The sequence below is a fragment of the Coffea eugenioides genome, chromosome 6 (genome assembly GCF_003713205.1).
Source record: "Coffea eugenioides isolate CCC68of chromosome 6, Ceug_1.0, whole genome shotgun sequence".
Lineage (NCBI taxonomy): Eukaryota > Viridiplantae > Streptophyta > Magnoliopsida > Gentianales > Rubiaceae > Coffea > Coffea eugenioides.
Genome location: NC_040040.1, coordinates 7,918,871 through 7,935,151, shown reverse-complemented (window position 1 = coordinate 7,935,151; position 16,281 = coordinate 7,918,871). Strand labels below are relative to the sequence as shown.

The following is a 16,281-nucleotide window of genomic DNA, read 5'->3' as shown; positions in this document are numbered from 1 at the left end:
TCAGAGTCTTGGCCGATGCCTTTAGTCGGATTATGATTATGATCATGACTAGTATTTTGGTAATGTACGAGAACATTAAAATATATTTTGATTTTTTTTAAAATTATTTTTGGGGGGGGGGGGTGTGTGGATCGGATATTCGGATTAGTCATCCAGCTACTGATGCCGTTTGAGGCAAGTGGATCGTGCACGCATCTATTTGAGTCCCATGGCGACGAACGTCCCAAGTGTCCTTAGAGGCCCAAAGTGTGGCATCTCCCACGATCCATGTCCGCCTGGAGGACAAAATAGACTTTTGGATTTAGCAGCCAGCCGGTACCTTCCCTGACACGACCGACGGCCAGATCTTTTTCTCAGCATTTTTTTTTTAACGCGCACTGTACTAGTACAACTACATCCATTCATCATTATCCACCTACCTTCTTCTTCTTCTTCTTCTTCTTCAAGCAGCTTGTCCGCCTTTCAACATCGAGTTAGACAAATTATTTCGGCATTCGAAGCCTCAAATTAATATTATGGCTTCATACTTTCTTGCCTTCTTGTTTTGCAATGGTCAGTTAACTGTTCTCAACGTCTCATTTTAATCACCTCAAAGCGATCATCCAACTATGGAAATTGAGATAGTAGCAAGTGTTAACTCCATGCAGCTCCATAGGAAATAACACGATCGAGATCAATTAAATTATTTAATGTCATTTAATCCTACTCTGATCCATAGAACTCAATTAATTAAGAACCAAACAATTAGGGGATTAGCGGAACCGAAAGTCTTCATTAATTAGGAGATTATGAGGAAAACGAGAGACAATTTACATTATGCTGGTTCAAAGGCAAGCCGCCTAATATATCTGTTGGCTTTCACATGGAAAGATGCAATGGAGGATCAAAGAACAATACTAGAAGAACATATGCCATTGTTTTATTTCCATATCCATAATCCATGGCGTCAAGAGTAAGCGACAGCAACACGTTCCTCAATACCCTCCCTAACAACCCCCCCCCCCCCCCACACCCCACACACAAACAACAACAAAAAAAAAGAAATTTTTTTTTATTTGTTCCTGCATTACTACTATATATTTTGTTAAAACCAGCTGAATCACATGAACCCCCCCAACAACAAAAAAAAAAAGAGATGAGGTTTGACTTAATTAAAACCGACTCAGACAGTCTCACATGATCAAAGGAACTCTCTCTGATAAAGCAGACAACATTGTGCTGCTGCTACTACAGTATCAGAGCGTAGCTGCTAGAAAGTTGTTGAATGAATGAGTCTCGCTTACACTAAACTCTGCTGTACAGTATAGTAGCCTGTGGATGTTCATTTCGGATGGAGACGGCTGCTCCTATATAGGCCTCATGAAAGGAAGAATATCATCCAGTAACCAATCCACGCCATTAACTTCTCAGCTTGAATTTCTTTCCTTTTTCCTTTTCTTGATTGCTTGGGAGGGGGTACCATCGTGTGAGGACTCTGAAAATACTGGTCGACCGGCAATTATTCCTTCAACATGTGAGAATGCAACATTTCGCATCTCAATATGCACAAAGAAATTGCGTACGTAGAGTCCTTTGAGGTTATAACACATATGATATGAGCCGCGGTCGATTGGTAAGTCCCATCCACGTCCCGAATAATGGACGTCACGACAGACGCTGCTAACTATAACTGTTACTCATCCAACTATGTTTTCGTCCCAATCTCTCTAGTCTCTAGTCTCTCACTCTTGACTCTTGACTCTTGAGAGAGAGTGAGTGCAGCACATGTATAAAGCAGTACAAACATGAGCAATATATATTGTGATTCCTCTCTTCAGATAGAAAAAAAAAAAAAAAAAAGGGGGGGGGGCAATTATGTCAGAAACTTTTGGGATTTAATGTGAGAAGAGAAAAGGCATAGTAATAATTTGCTTCGAGCTATACATTGCTAGATATGTTTATTAATTCATTTCTAAATTTCGGTGTTCATTTCTTGTCTGACTTCTTTTCATTTTTTTTAATTATTGGGAAGAGGTTTGAAGGGCCAATGTGTTAGTTTTTGACCACTAACAATGTACATCGAGTAGAGTGAGCACACAATCACTCGAGTACGAACCCAGCGATTCGTTCTCCACATTAGAGAAAATTGCCATCATAAGAAGCGCTAATGCATGCAGCTATTGTTGGCCAACACATATCAGATTAACTTGTGAGCACGGATCATTTCTTTGCAAAAGGTCCGCCTGTTAGGGTTCTACTGTGGATTTGAGGGTTACAATTTTTACTGTAGACTTGAGGGTTATAATAGTAAGTGATCTATAAGCAATCTTGTGAGTAACTTACAGTTTCGGAGACATGTCTTGATTCATTGGAGCCAAAACCATCCAATTCTTATCAAAGGAAAAAAAATGCTGTTGTTGCAGATGATCTAGTCCAAAATACATTATCGGATTGAAATTAAGTAATAAATTTGGTTGCTAACGAATTCCTAGCTTAGTTTTCTGGTTCAAAAAGAACAGAACCAAACTAGAAAGCTAACCAAGAAAGTTGGTGCGACGATGTAGTCAGTATTAACAAAGAAAGCTCATGAAAAGACACACTGTTCGAGACATCTTTTAGGGGGTATGCGGATCAGTCTCATCAGCGAAGGGAGGGGCACGCCTTTCGCTTTCTCTCCGTTTTTATTGTTCCTTGGCTATAAATTCGTTAGCCCTTTTCATGTTTCTGATTCGTTTCTTCAGCGCATAAAGGGAAATAGTAGTATAACTGAGAAGTAGAAATAGTAGGGTAGGAAGTAGGAAGTGCAATTCAAGACTGCGGCAGAATCAACATCTGTGAATATGCTTGCTCGCAGGCCAGCCTTGTTAGCAGGAAATAGTGGCTTCTGCGTCAGTGTTGGCTTTAGTAGTTGTAGTTGTAGTAGTAGTCGTCTTTTTTCTCAATCCTTCTATAATTCTCAACTTTGGCTTCCCACTATTCCAGACATGAGGCTCCACCAGGCAATAATGTTTGTTTGGATGATTCTTGGCGATTTTTCAATTTTTTTTTTTCAGGTGTCTCTAAGTCTCTGCTCATCTTGGAGCCTATAATACATCTTGAGGGAAAGCATTTCAGAATGTGGCAGGGGGGCAGCAAATAGCAATGCTGCCGCAAAAAGTCCCTATTTTTTGAGTTTTCATCCAACTTTTTTCTGTTTGGTTCGGATTCTCTTCAGAACTCAATCTTAATGATCCTACCATTCACCCCATAGCCCTTATTTTCTTTCTTTCTTCTTCTTTTTTTTTTTAAAAAAAAAATTCTTTTTTCCCCTTTAATTTTTATGGCCAGGACTGGAGTAGTAGTGGTTCAACTCCTTGTTAGTTCTAACCATCTACTCTTGCTATGATGTATACTTTATGCATGCCGGACTCTGGTAACTAGAAGTAGCTAAAAATCAACACCAATTAAAGCGCAGCCGTGAATTTCATTCTTGTTCAAGGAAAACCAAAACTTAAGCAAGTAGGAGGGGATTATAAGCTTCTACCATCAAGCTTTCAAAACTTCAGTTTTAAAACGATGAATTCATTTCTCAGCCTGCAAATTAAACAAAGTTACAGCTGTGGGGGTTACAGTAGAAAACTAGAACCTATATATGGACGAGGGGAAGTACGTAACCCCTTAGGCACTTCCTGCTCAACTTAGCAAGTATGTATGTATATCGTCCTCTATTTAATTTGGAATATGGAACAGTATATTGTCGGCGTTAACAATCGATTTGGATACGCAGGAAAATTTGTCTGGACATCAATTTATCAACTAGCAAGTGTCTATTTGTACGAGTATCATATGAGATACTCTAGCTAGTATACATGTGAAAATTGTGTGCTTCCATAACCAAAGAAATCCAAAATAGTTGTATCCATTGCCCCATGGTGAATCCAAATCGCAATTACTTCGTATTTATACGTGCCACGATTGAAAATCCAGGTCTTCCCAACCGACCATGGATAAGAAATCCAATGTGCACCATAATATATATAGGTTGAGGTCCCCCACTCTCCCTCTCCCCCTCCCCCTCCCAAGGAGAGAAAGATCAAAGAGGGGGTTGGGTGATTCAATTTTTTTAGCTTTTTACTTTTAAGTGACCCTATACTATTCAAATCCATGGTTTAGTTGATACTGATTTTTTTAATTACTTCTAATTGACTTTCTCTATTAATGCAAGTGTTCAAACGTCCACATGGATAAGCTGAGATAGAATTTCTGCATATTTAGTGTACTTGAAGTCAAATGTGTCTGAATTAAGATTGCTACTTCGATCTACACTTTCGTTAAACCTGAAAGTAACAAAACTACAGTTTCATTTTGTCCTTTCAGCTTCTTTTTTGTTTCCGGGGATCCATGACTGACAACTGTTGCTCAGCATTCAGCAAGTACCTTCCAAAATCCAAGGTTGAAAGTAAACAAAACACACACATTGAGGACGCCCAAGGAAGTTATGCCCAAAGCGATTACGTTGTCCCAACAGTTGTGGTAGATTGATCAATAGATTGCTGAACTACAGGTAGATAAAACTACAGGTAGATAAAATAGTGGTGACGGATTTAAGACAATTAAGGTCGACCCTTGTCTTAATCGAGTCATGATCTAGTTGGTCGCCATATAGTTTAGACAAACGGTACTACTAAGTACAAAATCGTTTATGCGCTCATGACAGATTCATTTGTGGTTGTGGTTGAGAAAGAAAAAGAAGATCTTCAATGTATATGTGATGCTCAAGAAGAAAAAAGAACACAAATGATACCTACAATTTGGTGAAACAATGATTAAACTTCAATTTAAGCCTTAAAGGCGCCGAATGAACACATTGCAAGGACTTCCATGAAATAACGTACAAGACCACTAGCTCCAACTGAATAACAATAATCCCCCCCACCCAATTACCAACCTCCCAAAAAAAAAAAAAGAAGGGAAGAGAATTAAAAAAAAAATTGAGGCATTGAGCCTCTTGTTCATGCTTATTTATTACTCCAGACATGGAAAACGACCAAAGCTCAGCAAGTTGGGTCAGCCGACGGAGAAATCTTGATAATGTTTTGGTTTTTTTCATTGCTCATGCTATCTAATAGCTCTGACAATTTCGTCATCTTCAACATTTTAGTTGAATGTGAACACGGAGAACAGCAGATTTAGCTATTAGAGTTACAAAATCGCAGCCCTGACATTTTAGCCGAATTTGTTGTGCTTCAACACGTTGAATGAATTGGACTATTTCCTTCTTCCTTTTCTTTTTTTTTTTTTCATCATTGACGGAATGCACTCTTTTTCTAGACATGTACAAACTCATTGTTCATCCCAACAAATCTTTGTGTTAAGGAAGGGTACGGAACGAAAACTCAGAGGTTGTTTATTCTCTTTTGGTTTCATTTTCGGATGGTGTTTCCAATGGAGATTTGTAAAATTTAATCCAAAACTAAACTATTGTCTCACTCCTAACTAGAGGTGTCAAAATGAGTAACTCAAACAGGTTTGGGTGGATCATAATTAGATAATGGTTATAATTTGATCAACTCATTTATACCTATTTAAATAAATGGGTATAAATAGGTATCAATTTATATCCATTTATCAGTCACTTAAATTTCTTTTTTTTTTTAATTTGTTGCATGTTGTTTGACAAGAAATAACAGTATTTTATTGTTATTAGATTGATAAGAAATTCAAATTTATTTGTTTGTCACTTGCTAAAAGTTCAGTTTAAATGTATAATTAATTTTAAATAGGTATACATGGGTGAATTGAGTCAGCCCACTATCTACCAATTAAATGGCTTTAATGGGTACCCATTTAGACCCATTCAAAATTAATGTGTGGGTTTGGGCGGATTATTGATCCATGGACGAATTTGGACAAATTAATATAACTAAATTGTAATTGATACCTCTACTCCTAGGATGGCATTTGTCTAGAGAAGAGAGGAATGAATTAAGCTAATTTTGGAAGGAACTTATTAGTTTCTTTTTACTATTGCTATGTTTATGTACATATAAATTCAATCAAAATATGACAAATGATATTTGCATTCCAATAAAAGCCTCTAACACTCCACTCATTGTTTCATGTTCATTGAGTTTCAAAAGTGCCCTCCATCATCTATTATTCATGGCACTTCTTCTACTCTTGTTCATGTCTCAATTCATGCTTCTTATTTTTCTAAATCAAAATCATTTTTTTTCATCAACTCACATAGTTTTTACCTCAATTAATCTCTTTTTCATATTGATTTTATAGTGTTGCTTAGAATCTAAACCAATCACTGTCTCGAAATTTAATTTAGCCACAGATGCATCCAACTATCATAAAAAATAACCTTCAATTACAATGTAAACTATCACTCTTGCAAACAATCAATATTGCCAAGCTTAACAAAAATCCATTTTGCAATACATAGATTATTCTCAAAATCTTTACTTGACCATAAATTTGAAAAGAAAAAGAAACACAGCAAATACTTGTGCCAAAAAAAAAAGTGGAGGATAATTTCGTGCATTAAATCGTAATTTGGCATCGTAGGAGTACTAGAAACTTTTTTAGGTGTGCCAATATTATGCGTCTCAAAGTACTTAGGTTATCTGGTCTATGGATCAATAGAGAGACCAATTCCGACATACAATAATATATGGCTTATGATGATGTAAGAGAAATGCTGGTGAATAATGTGTGATGATGATATAAAAAAAGTCCATGTGACTATTGTATATTGCTATTAAAGTTTTAGGTCGCAGAGAAAACTTGCCTAAGTATTTGACATTTAAGTTGTACTTTCCTAGGTAATAGACATTAAAGTTTACTTTTCAACTCCTGAGATTTCAGATGACCAGATGGATATTTCCTTAATTGTAGGAATAATTAAGTAACGAAAGAATGGTTAAATTTCAGGTGGTTAAGCAGTAATTTGACCATATTGTAAATTTCAAAATCACAGGCTTCTAGGCCTAGCTATCAATAATGTATGTTCTACAGCTATGTGTAGGTGGTGTTTATTAGAGATAACCTCCTCAAGAAATCAAATAACAGGAGATCACAACTGCGCGCTTTTGTTGGCTCCCCTATTCCTACTAAGCAATAGAGATGGATTCTGACATAGAAGTTAAAATTTTAATTTGTCCTCTACGTGAATGAATGCTGAAAATTAAGTGATTTTTGTATAACTCAAGAACAATTTTATATGAATTCTTTTGACGAATTGGCGTTTTGCAGATCTTGAAAAAGAAAAGTTATATATAACACATCAACCAGTAAAGTATCATATTATTTGGGTCTCATATTTTATTAGCTAGTGTTAGAACACTTCTTCCCTTTGATCAGTGTACTAATTTACTGGTAAAGTTTTGCAGAAACACAGTGGCCTGAATAGGTAAAGATCATGGGCATGTTTAAAACTTTAAGTAAAGATGTAACTCTCCTTTATAAACCCCTACTCAACTCAACAGGTATTTGTTGATATGGTATCATGTTCACCAAATTGAAAATCCACAATTACATGGTCACAAATCATTAACTATAGGGTCTTCGTATATGGATTCTCATTCGTCGTCAGTCATCATCATCATCGTGTTCACTGTGGATTGTCAATAAAGGCTCCAACATTGTGCATCACTAATTCCTTCAAGAATAAGTACAGAATGAAATCGACAAAACCACCAAGTTGGTTCACATATTTTGGTCAAGGACGTCTAGTAGTCATCTTACAGTTAAGACATTTATATCAGGTTTAGCGAAAGCCCAGGTATAACTTGTTCCGTGAAACATTGCTCTAGCTAGTTCACTGGTTACCGGCTAATGAAATTTGTATTCTTTCGAACAAAAAGGGTTTTTATCGCTACAATTCGACATCAACTCAAACAGCGGATGAGCGTCCTTAATCAAACACCTTGTTAGTCTTGTTGCCTTCTGTTTTTTAGGAAATAACATTACTGTATTACTTTAGCAGAAATGGACAAAGTAGAATCCTCTAAGATTCAATTCCTGGATAAGTGAGTTACAGTATACTATATGAAAAATATCTACTCTTTTTTTTTTTTTTTTGAGACTACGAAGTATATCTACGTTAATCCAATCAGATTCGGGCCCTAAACTTTTTAAGTTCAGTTTTAATTGGTCTATGCCGGGTAAGGCTGCAAACGAGTCGAGCCGAGTCGAGTTTTGGCCTAATCGAACCGAGTCTCGACATAATTTCATTGAACTCGAACTCGAACTCGAGCTCGAGCTTGACGAGCTGAAAATTTCAAGCTCGAGCTCGAGCTCGAAAAGAATAAAAAATAATTATTTTATTTTTTTAAAAAATAAATAAAATAATATTTTTTTCTTAATAAATAATAAAATATTAAGGATATATATGTAATTTTACTATTAAAATTAAAAAAATATAAAATATATATATACTTAAAATAAAAAATAAAAAAAATGTATATATATATATATACTCGGCTCACGAGCTAACGAGCTTAATATTTTGAACTCGAGTTCGAGCTCGATTTCGACTCGAGCCAACTCGAACTCGACTCGAGCTCGATATTGAGCAGTTCGGTTCGTTTGCAGCCCTAATGCCGGGAATCCTATCTATATGGATTTATTTTCTGCGAACATGTGGAGGCCGTGTAACTGAACCAAACGCTAAAGATGCAGTAGCGACTCTCTAGTATTTGGTCTGAATCCTATTTAGTTTCTTCAACTAAAGTTTTTCTTCTCTTTTTTTTTTTTCAATCAGTGAAGTCTCTCAATCAGAGAGAGAGAGAGAGAAGGGGGAATGGAGAAATGCAATTTTAGTCCCCAATATTTATCCCTCATGCAGTTTTAGTCATTAAAATTTTGATAAAAAGCAAATCTAATTCTCAACATTTAGTACATGTACAATTTTATACCCTAAAATTTTGGCAACAACAAATTTAGTCCTCAGTGTATCCAATTTAAAATAGATTTAGGACATTTAAAGAAATTTTCCCAATTAATAATACAATTTATTCATGTCTAGTCATATGTCTGTTATAATTAAATTTCAAAATAAAGAAACAAACTAGTAGCTAACTTTAAGCAATAAAATTAAGAATTGATAACTTAATTTTTTTTCATATAGGTTAACAAATTTCCTTTCTTTTTTTTTATTTCTTGGTTAATTAGTTGCTAGAGTGCCATGACATGAGTTATTTTTATTGTTCAAAATTACTTGCTATGTTACTTCTTCTCTAAGAAGTTTAATTCAACAAACATGTGACTGTACATGAATGATTCCACCAATATTTGAGAGAATCAATCAATTGTCCTAAATCTACTTTAAATTGATAATATTAAAGGCCAGAACATTTTTGCCCAAAGCTTAAGAACTAAAATTGCACCAAGTATCAAATATTTGGGACTAGATTTGTTTCTACTCGAACTTTATTGACCAAAATTACACAAATACCAAGCATTGAGAATCAAAACTGCATTTCTCTCTAAAAACAAACTAAACTTTGTTCACATCTAGCTTGATCAATTAAAAAAAAGTGAACGAACTCTTATCAAAATAATTATCATATGTCGATTATTTTTTAGTCTTAAGGTGATATTTATTCTTTGACAAATTGAGAATGTTGATACTAGCTTCACCAATTTACTCAATTACTTATTTGTTACACATAAGATAAACTATTTATTATCATGGAACAGGAATTAATCCATAAAAGTAAGATTTCAAAAATGGTTGAATCAACCTATAATTCAACTTCAACTAAGCATTTGTTAAACAAAATTTTTAAATTTACTTGATAGAACAAAAATAGAAGAATACTTATTTTTTATGAAACTAGAATTTTGTTGTTGCATCCCAGATTTATTATTAGGCAATGGTCAAAATGCAAAATATAACATTTGTGCTTAGGAGTGGATTATTGGCAGTCATAGCAGTGTACGTTAATTGCACAAGACAGTTAAAAGATAGTGAGGGGTTGATTTTAAAGGAAATACATGACACTGATTGTGCAATATAACTTACAACAAGAGACAAAGTTTATTGTATTTTTGGATATTACTTGTCTTAGAATGCATTTGATAAACCTAAAATTTGAAATTTGAAATATTAATCTACTAATTTATTGAATTATTGAGGAAGAAATCTGATAAAACTCGTTATCTGAATCCAAATATTGAATACAGTATGCTTCTTTGATAATTGTAGACAATTGTATACTAAATTTTATATATTTTACAATTTTGTCCTTATTCTAATTTATTCATTAATGATGCTATTATATATTATATATTTTATTTTATTTTAAATAAGAATTAATTATTAAAATAAAAAAATAATGAACCATAAAATGAAAAAAATATTCATAACAAAACTATTTGAGGAAAAATAAAAAAGCTAGTCGATATATGTGTAATCTAGAAGATGAACAACAAGAAAAGAAAATAACATGTTATTTTGTGGGTTATTTTTGTCATATAAAAAAATACTTAAACCTTAATATTTGATCATATTTTATATTAAGTGATAAGTGAACAGTTTGTCTAGACAATTCAAAGTCACTTAATTATTAAGATGCCCCATTTTTAGTTATCAAACAAGTATGAATATATTAAGGTTTAAATCTATTAAATTTAAATACTGAATTAAATTATCAAACAGGACTCTTCTATTTCTATTTTACAATCATTGAAATTCTAGATCCTTTGTGCAAAACATTGCCCAATAAAGCAATTTGAGTGTAAAGCTGCAAGGAATTGAGGTTGAAAATTGCCCTTCCACTTCACAACTTTGATTAAATCATAGAATTGGCTTACAAAATTTTCGGTCCCATCATATATATTAAAGTTTGTAAAATTCCCTCTTTTATCTATGTTACCTCCCTAAATAATTCAATATAGTATTGGACGTACTTCAAATAAGACAGAATACCATTTTAGCTAAGAAGAAAACTTTTTTTTTTGTTCTTAAATCAATTCAAATATATAGAACGATCTTCTTTCTGAAGTTTTATCATTAGACTCAAAAATATATGTGACACAGATCTCTTTGAATCAATTTATTCGCGCTCTAGTCTTACCAAGATTAAGAAAATATTTTTATAGAATTAGAAGATATATAGGTTTTAATTGGTATTTCTAAAGTGTAGATTGTGTTAAATTACAAGGGATGCGTGATTCAAGTGTATGAACATGAAACAAACAAAGAGATACGCATAAATAGAGTATTGAATGATGGGGAAATTTCGCCCCCCTCGTCCGCTGCGGTTCTGAAAGCGGCCAGCAGGGGATGGGGAAAGGGAGTGGCCACACTTTTACGTTTTGCCCACAGTGGCTAAAATCCACCTATTTATGGACTCATTGGCTAATGCTGCCAAAATGCCCTCTCCTTCTTTTTTTCATGAAAACCCTAGGCCCCTTTTGGCTGGCAAATATCAGACGTTTAAGAACAACTTTTTCAGCTATCTAAAACCCATTTTGTTATTATTATTTCTTTTTTCAAAAAGGAATTTTTCTCAACCCGTTGAACCGGTCACCCCTCATCTTAATTTCCTGCAATATCTTTCCCTTTCCGGTCCAGCACCTCCTGGTAGCCGTGGCCACAGCTGAACCCAGTATTCTTTTATTGCACATTCCCTATTGATCACTGCCCTTCTCTCTGTGAAGCCACTTTGGATCCAAACCCTACTTTTCTTTTTTCTTCCCTCTCTCTTTTTATCCCTCCCTCCAATTCCTGTATTTTTTTTTCCAATTTCTAAGGGAAAATAAAGATCCCTTTACTGGTATACTAGTACTAGTATAATCTTCTTTTCATATACACGCAAAAGTCTGGCTCTACTGTTGTGATACACATTTACATAGAACTTCTTGAAAGAGAGCAAGAGAGAGAGAGGAAGAGAAAGATAGATAAAGAATATATCGTAGCCTTTTTCTCTCGTATATATTGCTTGCTTTTCTCTTTTGTGTGCTTGCAGGAGAGGGTCTGGAGAGTTGGTTTTATATTTATCTTCTTTCTTCTTCTTCCTCTTCGTTGTTTGTTTTTTCTAGCTCCATTTTTTGGTGAAGGACTAGACAGTCATGTCGAGCTGCAGCGATGTTTCGCCGCCACCACCTGAGCAACTCTGCTACATCCCTTGCAACTTTTGCAATATAGTTCTTGCGGTATCCATCAATTAATCTCTGAAGCTCTTTTGGCTAGTGGGATCTACTTCTAATATACATCCTCAAACTATCTATCCATATTTTGTGTCATTTCTTGCACGATGAGTGCTTCTTGTTATTCCCGCCGGGGGGGTGGGTGAACAAGAGAGAACATCATAGTTGCTGGAAAAGGCTAGCTTTTGATGCAGAGAGATCAGACTATTTGGCGTTATTATACCGAATTCCATTAATCTTCTTTTGTACAAATTTTTGCTTGGTTTTTCTTACGGACAAGTCTCCATCGTTCGGACTTTCCTTTTCCCTTCTTTCTTTTGCAGTCAAAGAAAAGTCTTACTCTGAGGTCTTAAAGTTTCAAAATGACCAGAGAGAATATGTGAGAGGGTGCGAGTCAGAGAGAGAGCGCGCGAGTAGTGAGAGGTTTTACTGTATTGATTTCCTTTAAATGTTTAATTTGTCGCCAAAGTAAGGAAATTTTGACGATAAAACTCTGATGAAGACAAGTCTTTGAGCCTTGGATTTCCTCCCACTGTGCCATACCTTTCCTTCAATCTCTACCATCAGCCCAAGAGCAAGGGAAGCATCCAGAAAACATATTATTGTTTCTGTGGCTGGTGGAGAGGTGAATTTACTCACCTGCCGCTGGTTTTATATGGAAAACTCCAGCGAATAGCAATATAAAGAACAATTACTTCCCCTCTCTCCATTTTAGGGTTTCTTTTATTATTATTTTTGAATCAAAGAGGTAGCTATATTTTTTTATTAGCCCCCTTAAACCCTTTAGCTATTCAATAGTTAGCCCTCAATTCATTGGGAAAAAAATCGCTGCTTTCTTTTTTCTTTTTTTTCGGGATATGGATTTATATTGAGTAAGAGGGATCTCGAGGTAGAAAATCGTATGTTTCTTGACTTTCGGGACTGGTAACTTTATAACAGCGGCTTCTGAGAAGTCTATTTTGGTGGTTTTTGTTGAAATTTTCAGGTGAGTGTTCCATGCAGCAGCTTATTTGATGTCGTGACCGTCCGATGTGGACACTGCACCAATCTATGGTCCGTGAACATGGCAGCTGCATTTCAGTCGCTGTCCTCCTCCTCCTGCTGGCAAGATGTTCAGGTCAGCACCCCATAATATCTTCAGTATGGCAGGCAGGCAGTAACAACATTGATCAGCTCAATTTGTGGGCGATCCATCTACTTAGGCTTCTGAAATCTAGGGTGGGAGGGGTGATTTTTCCTTCTTTTGAGGGAATCAATCTCAATTCTCTTCTTCCCAAGTCTTCTCCATTAACAAACTTGAGATGCAATCTTCGTAGATCGAGTCTTTTCTTTTTTTTTCTTCCCCCCCTCACTGCGAGCTTTTATAGCATCTCTGAGACCTGAGACAGAACCCTAACAGCCGCCAGAATAATTTTTTCTAGTCTTTGTAGGCCGTATTTTTGCGGCTAGACAGTGTAATTAGTCAGGCAGTGTCAACCTCCTGCCCCATTAAAGTAAACTAGGATTATATATCAGGGGATATTTTATTTTGCTTTTGGATCTGCTGATTTGATGTTTTGATTGACATGTATGTTTTTGTTGGTTGAAGGTTGCTAACTTCTTTCTTTCGTTCGTTTTTTATTTTTATTTTTGCCACCCCATGATCTCTTTTCCATCAGGGCCTTGTCCTCTACTGCGGAAACACAGCCCCATATAATCCCGCATTTCCTTTAGTGGGGGGGGGGGGGGGGGGGTTTCACTTCTTCTCTGGGTTCCATTCTCATCGTCATATTCCTAACTAATGTTGTGATCCTCTCCTTTCTCTCTCTTTTCTCTCTCTCTCTCTCTCTCTCTTTTAAATGTCTCAGTCAACTCTCCCTTCCTCTCTCTTTCTCACACTCAAAGCACCCAACGCCAAGAAGATTGACCCCCGCCCCATCCGGCCTTCTCAACTCAGCAGAGTGCAGACGTAGTAAATGAGTGAAGAAGTGAGGGGCCAGCGAGCAACAGATGCAGAACTCCTGTCTTTCACATTTGCTGATAGTATTTAATTAATGATGCTTATGAACAAATCAATCCCGGCCGAGTGTTTCTTCATTAACTTGGTAACACGGGGTTAATTTCAGGCTCAGAACTCCACTCCACCTGATCAATACAGGATCGACTTTGGTTCCTCCGCCAAAGGTTACAACATCAAGCCAGCAACGCGACCATCCATACCAAACCGCGCTGAGGAAAGGATTGTGAATCGACGTGCGTGCGTTAGTAACTTGAATAATTTTATTTCCCCAGTTTTCCCTACTTATGCATGTTTTTAATCTCTTTCTTTTTTAAAAAAAATTATTGTTTCTCCCATTTTGTTCATCATATCATACGCACGAGTTCCTTTTTTCAGCTCCTGAGAAGAGACAGCGAGTACCATCTGCATACAACCAGTTCATAAAGTAATTGCACCTGCGCCTGCCTCAGTACTCATCACCTGAATTAATACTAGCCACTCTTTAATCATCTGTTTTTCTTGGGCATTGCCACATGGAACTTATTAGTAGCAATAAGTGATCTATCACTTTCATTACACCAACTTATTGATGGGAGAAACAAAAATACGTGCAGAGAAGAGATTCAGAGGATCAAAGCCAATAACCCGGATATTAACCACAGGGAAGCTTTTAGTACAGCTGCCAAGAATGTAAGTGTGCACGTTAATCTTAGCAAACTTTAATTGTCTCGCCTTTTCTTGGATTGCACAACAGCAGATATCAGAGCAGTAATACTACTTTTGTTGAATTTGGCTGATGATGACTTGTGAACTTTGAATTCTTGGCTGTAAAAGTGGGCGCACTTCCCTCACATTCACTTTGGGCTCATGTTGGAGACCAATAACAAACCCAAACTAGGCGAGGTACGTAACTCCAAAAAATAAATAAATAAAAAGACTATTTTTCAGCTTCTAATTATTATTTGTTTTGCTCTCTCCGAGTTTTGGGTTTATGCTGCAATTAAAATTCATAAAAGATCGTCATTTGGAGCCTCTAAAGAATCATAGCCAGCTTGGCCCCCTTAACACATTGAGTAATTGAGAGATCATGGTATATTTATAATTAATCAACAAGGTTGTGTGTATGAAGTAGATACTAAGAGATACATCAATTTTTTATTTTTTATTTTTTGAGGAATTTGACTAAAAATTTTTCTTTTTTGACTGAAGCAAATAGGGGTTGTTAATTTACTGAGTCGGCATGCGAAGAACTATGGATGTGGTTGCATGCATGCATAATATCCCAAGCTTTTCCCAGCCAAACAAGAAAAAAGAAAATTAACAAAGAAGAAAAGAGTCGGAAGTTTATTTTTCTTCTTAGAGATGCATGATACGTACTTTAGCTGTGTAGGTTTAAGTTTTCTGACTTATGTACTGTCCATCGTTCTGGCGAAATGCCTCTTGTCACTTGTCACCATAAGTATGCAAATCATGAGTAGCTATTTGATATTTTAGTCTGAGGATAACTTGATCAAAAAAGAGAAAAAAAAGAGCAAGAAGGAAAGAAACGGAAAAAGTACCATGTCAAATTTAGGAGCTAGCAAGGGCTATAATCACAGCATCCACGGTTCGGGAGACATAGGGTTCTTATGGTTTTATGCATCTGGTTCTCAATCTCTTCAAATGCATGTGATTAACTAGCTAGATGCGCATTCTGCTTCAAAATATAAAATTGAGAAGATTCTAATCTCAATTCTAGTTGCACAATCATTGCGAAACAAGCCGATTAACTTTTTTTTGGTCTTTATATTCGAGGTTGATGACTTTTAGGTTTTCCATCTTTGGCAGGATTCTGAGAAGCGCCTAACGCCAAGGACTGCACTATTGAACAAATGAGAGCGCCATAATTCCCCCCCCCCCCCCCCCCAAAGCTTGTCAGTGATTTCAGAGATCTTCAAATGAATTGAACAAGACTTGTGACACTATTAAGCTTTTATTACTATCACAATATCCCAGTCCTGCGTTGTACTTGTTACAAAATGCTTTATGGAAGATGCTACCAGTGTGCTGTTGCAGTAAGCTACTTTCTTTTGCTTATGTATTTATGGAAGTGATAAAAATAACTCTTCAATCTGGCCTCTATGGATACCTGATCCCTTTTCTTTGTTTGTCCCTTGTTTTACAAGTTTGTGGGAGGTATATGT

At 35.9% G+C, this 16,281-nt stretch overlaps 1 protein-coding gene across 1 annotated transcript; it reads left to right on the top strand.

Moving 5' to 3' along the window:
• The first annotated feature begins 11,563 nt into the window (after positions 1–11,563).
• Positions 11,564–16,249, top strand: LOC113774973 (axial regulator YABBY 5). The gene is made up of 7 exons (XM_027319649.1): positions 11,564–12,126; positions 13,106–13,237; positions 14,226–14,352; positions 14,495–14,543; positions 14,713–14,788; positions 14,933–15,001; positions 15,926–16,249. The coding sequence occupies exons 1-7, from the start codon at positions 12,043–12,045 to the stop codon at positions 15,971–15,973; spliced, it is 585 nt and encodes a 194-aa protein (XP_027175450.1). The 5' UTR covers positions 11,564–12,042; the 3' UTR covers positions 15,974–16,249.
• The last annotated feature ends 32 nt before the right edge of the window (positions 16,250–16,281 follow it).

Coding starts and splice junctions, on each gene's coding strand:
- LOC113774973 (XM_027319649.1), top strand. CDS start 12,043: ATGTCGAGCTGCAGCGATGTTTCGCCGCCACCACCTGAGCAACTCTGC. Junction 13,238..14,225: donor CCTGCTGGCAAGATGTTCAG/GTCAGCACCCCA, acceptor GGTTAATTTCAG/GCTCAGAACTCCACTCCACC. Junction 14,789..14,932: donor TTAGTACAGCTGCCAAGAAT/GTAAGTGTGCAC, acceptor TGGCTGTAAAAG/TGGGCGCACTTCCCTCACAT.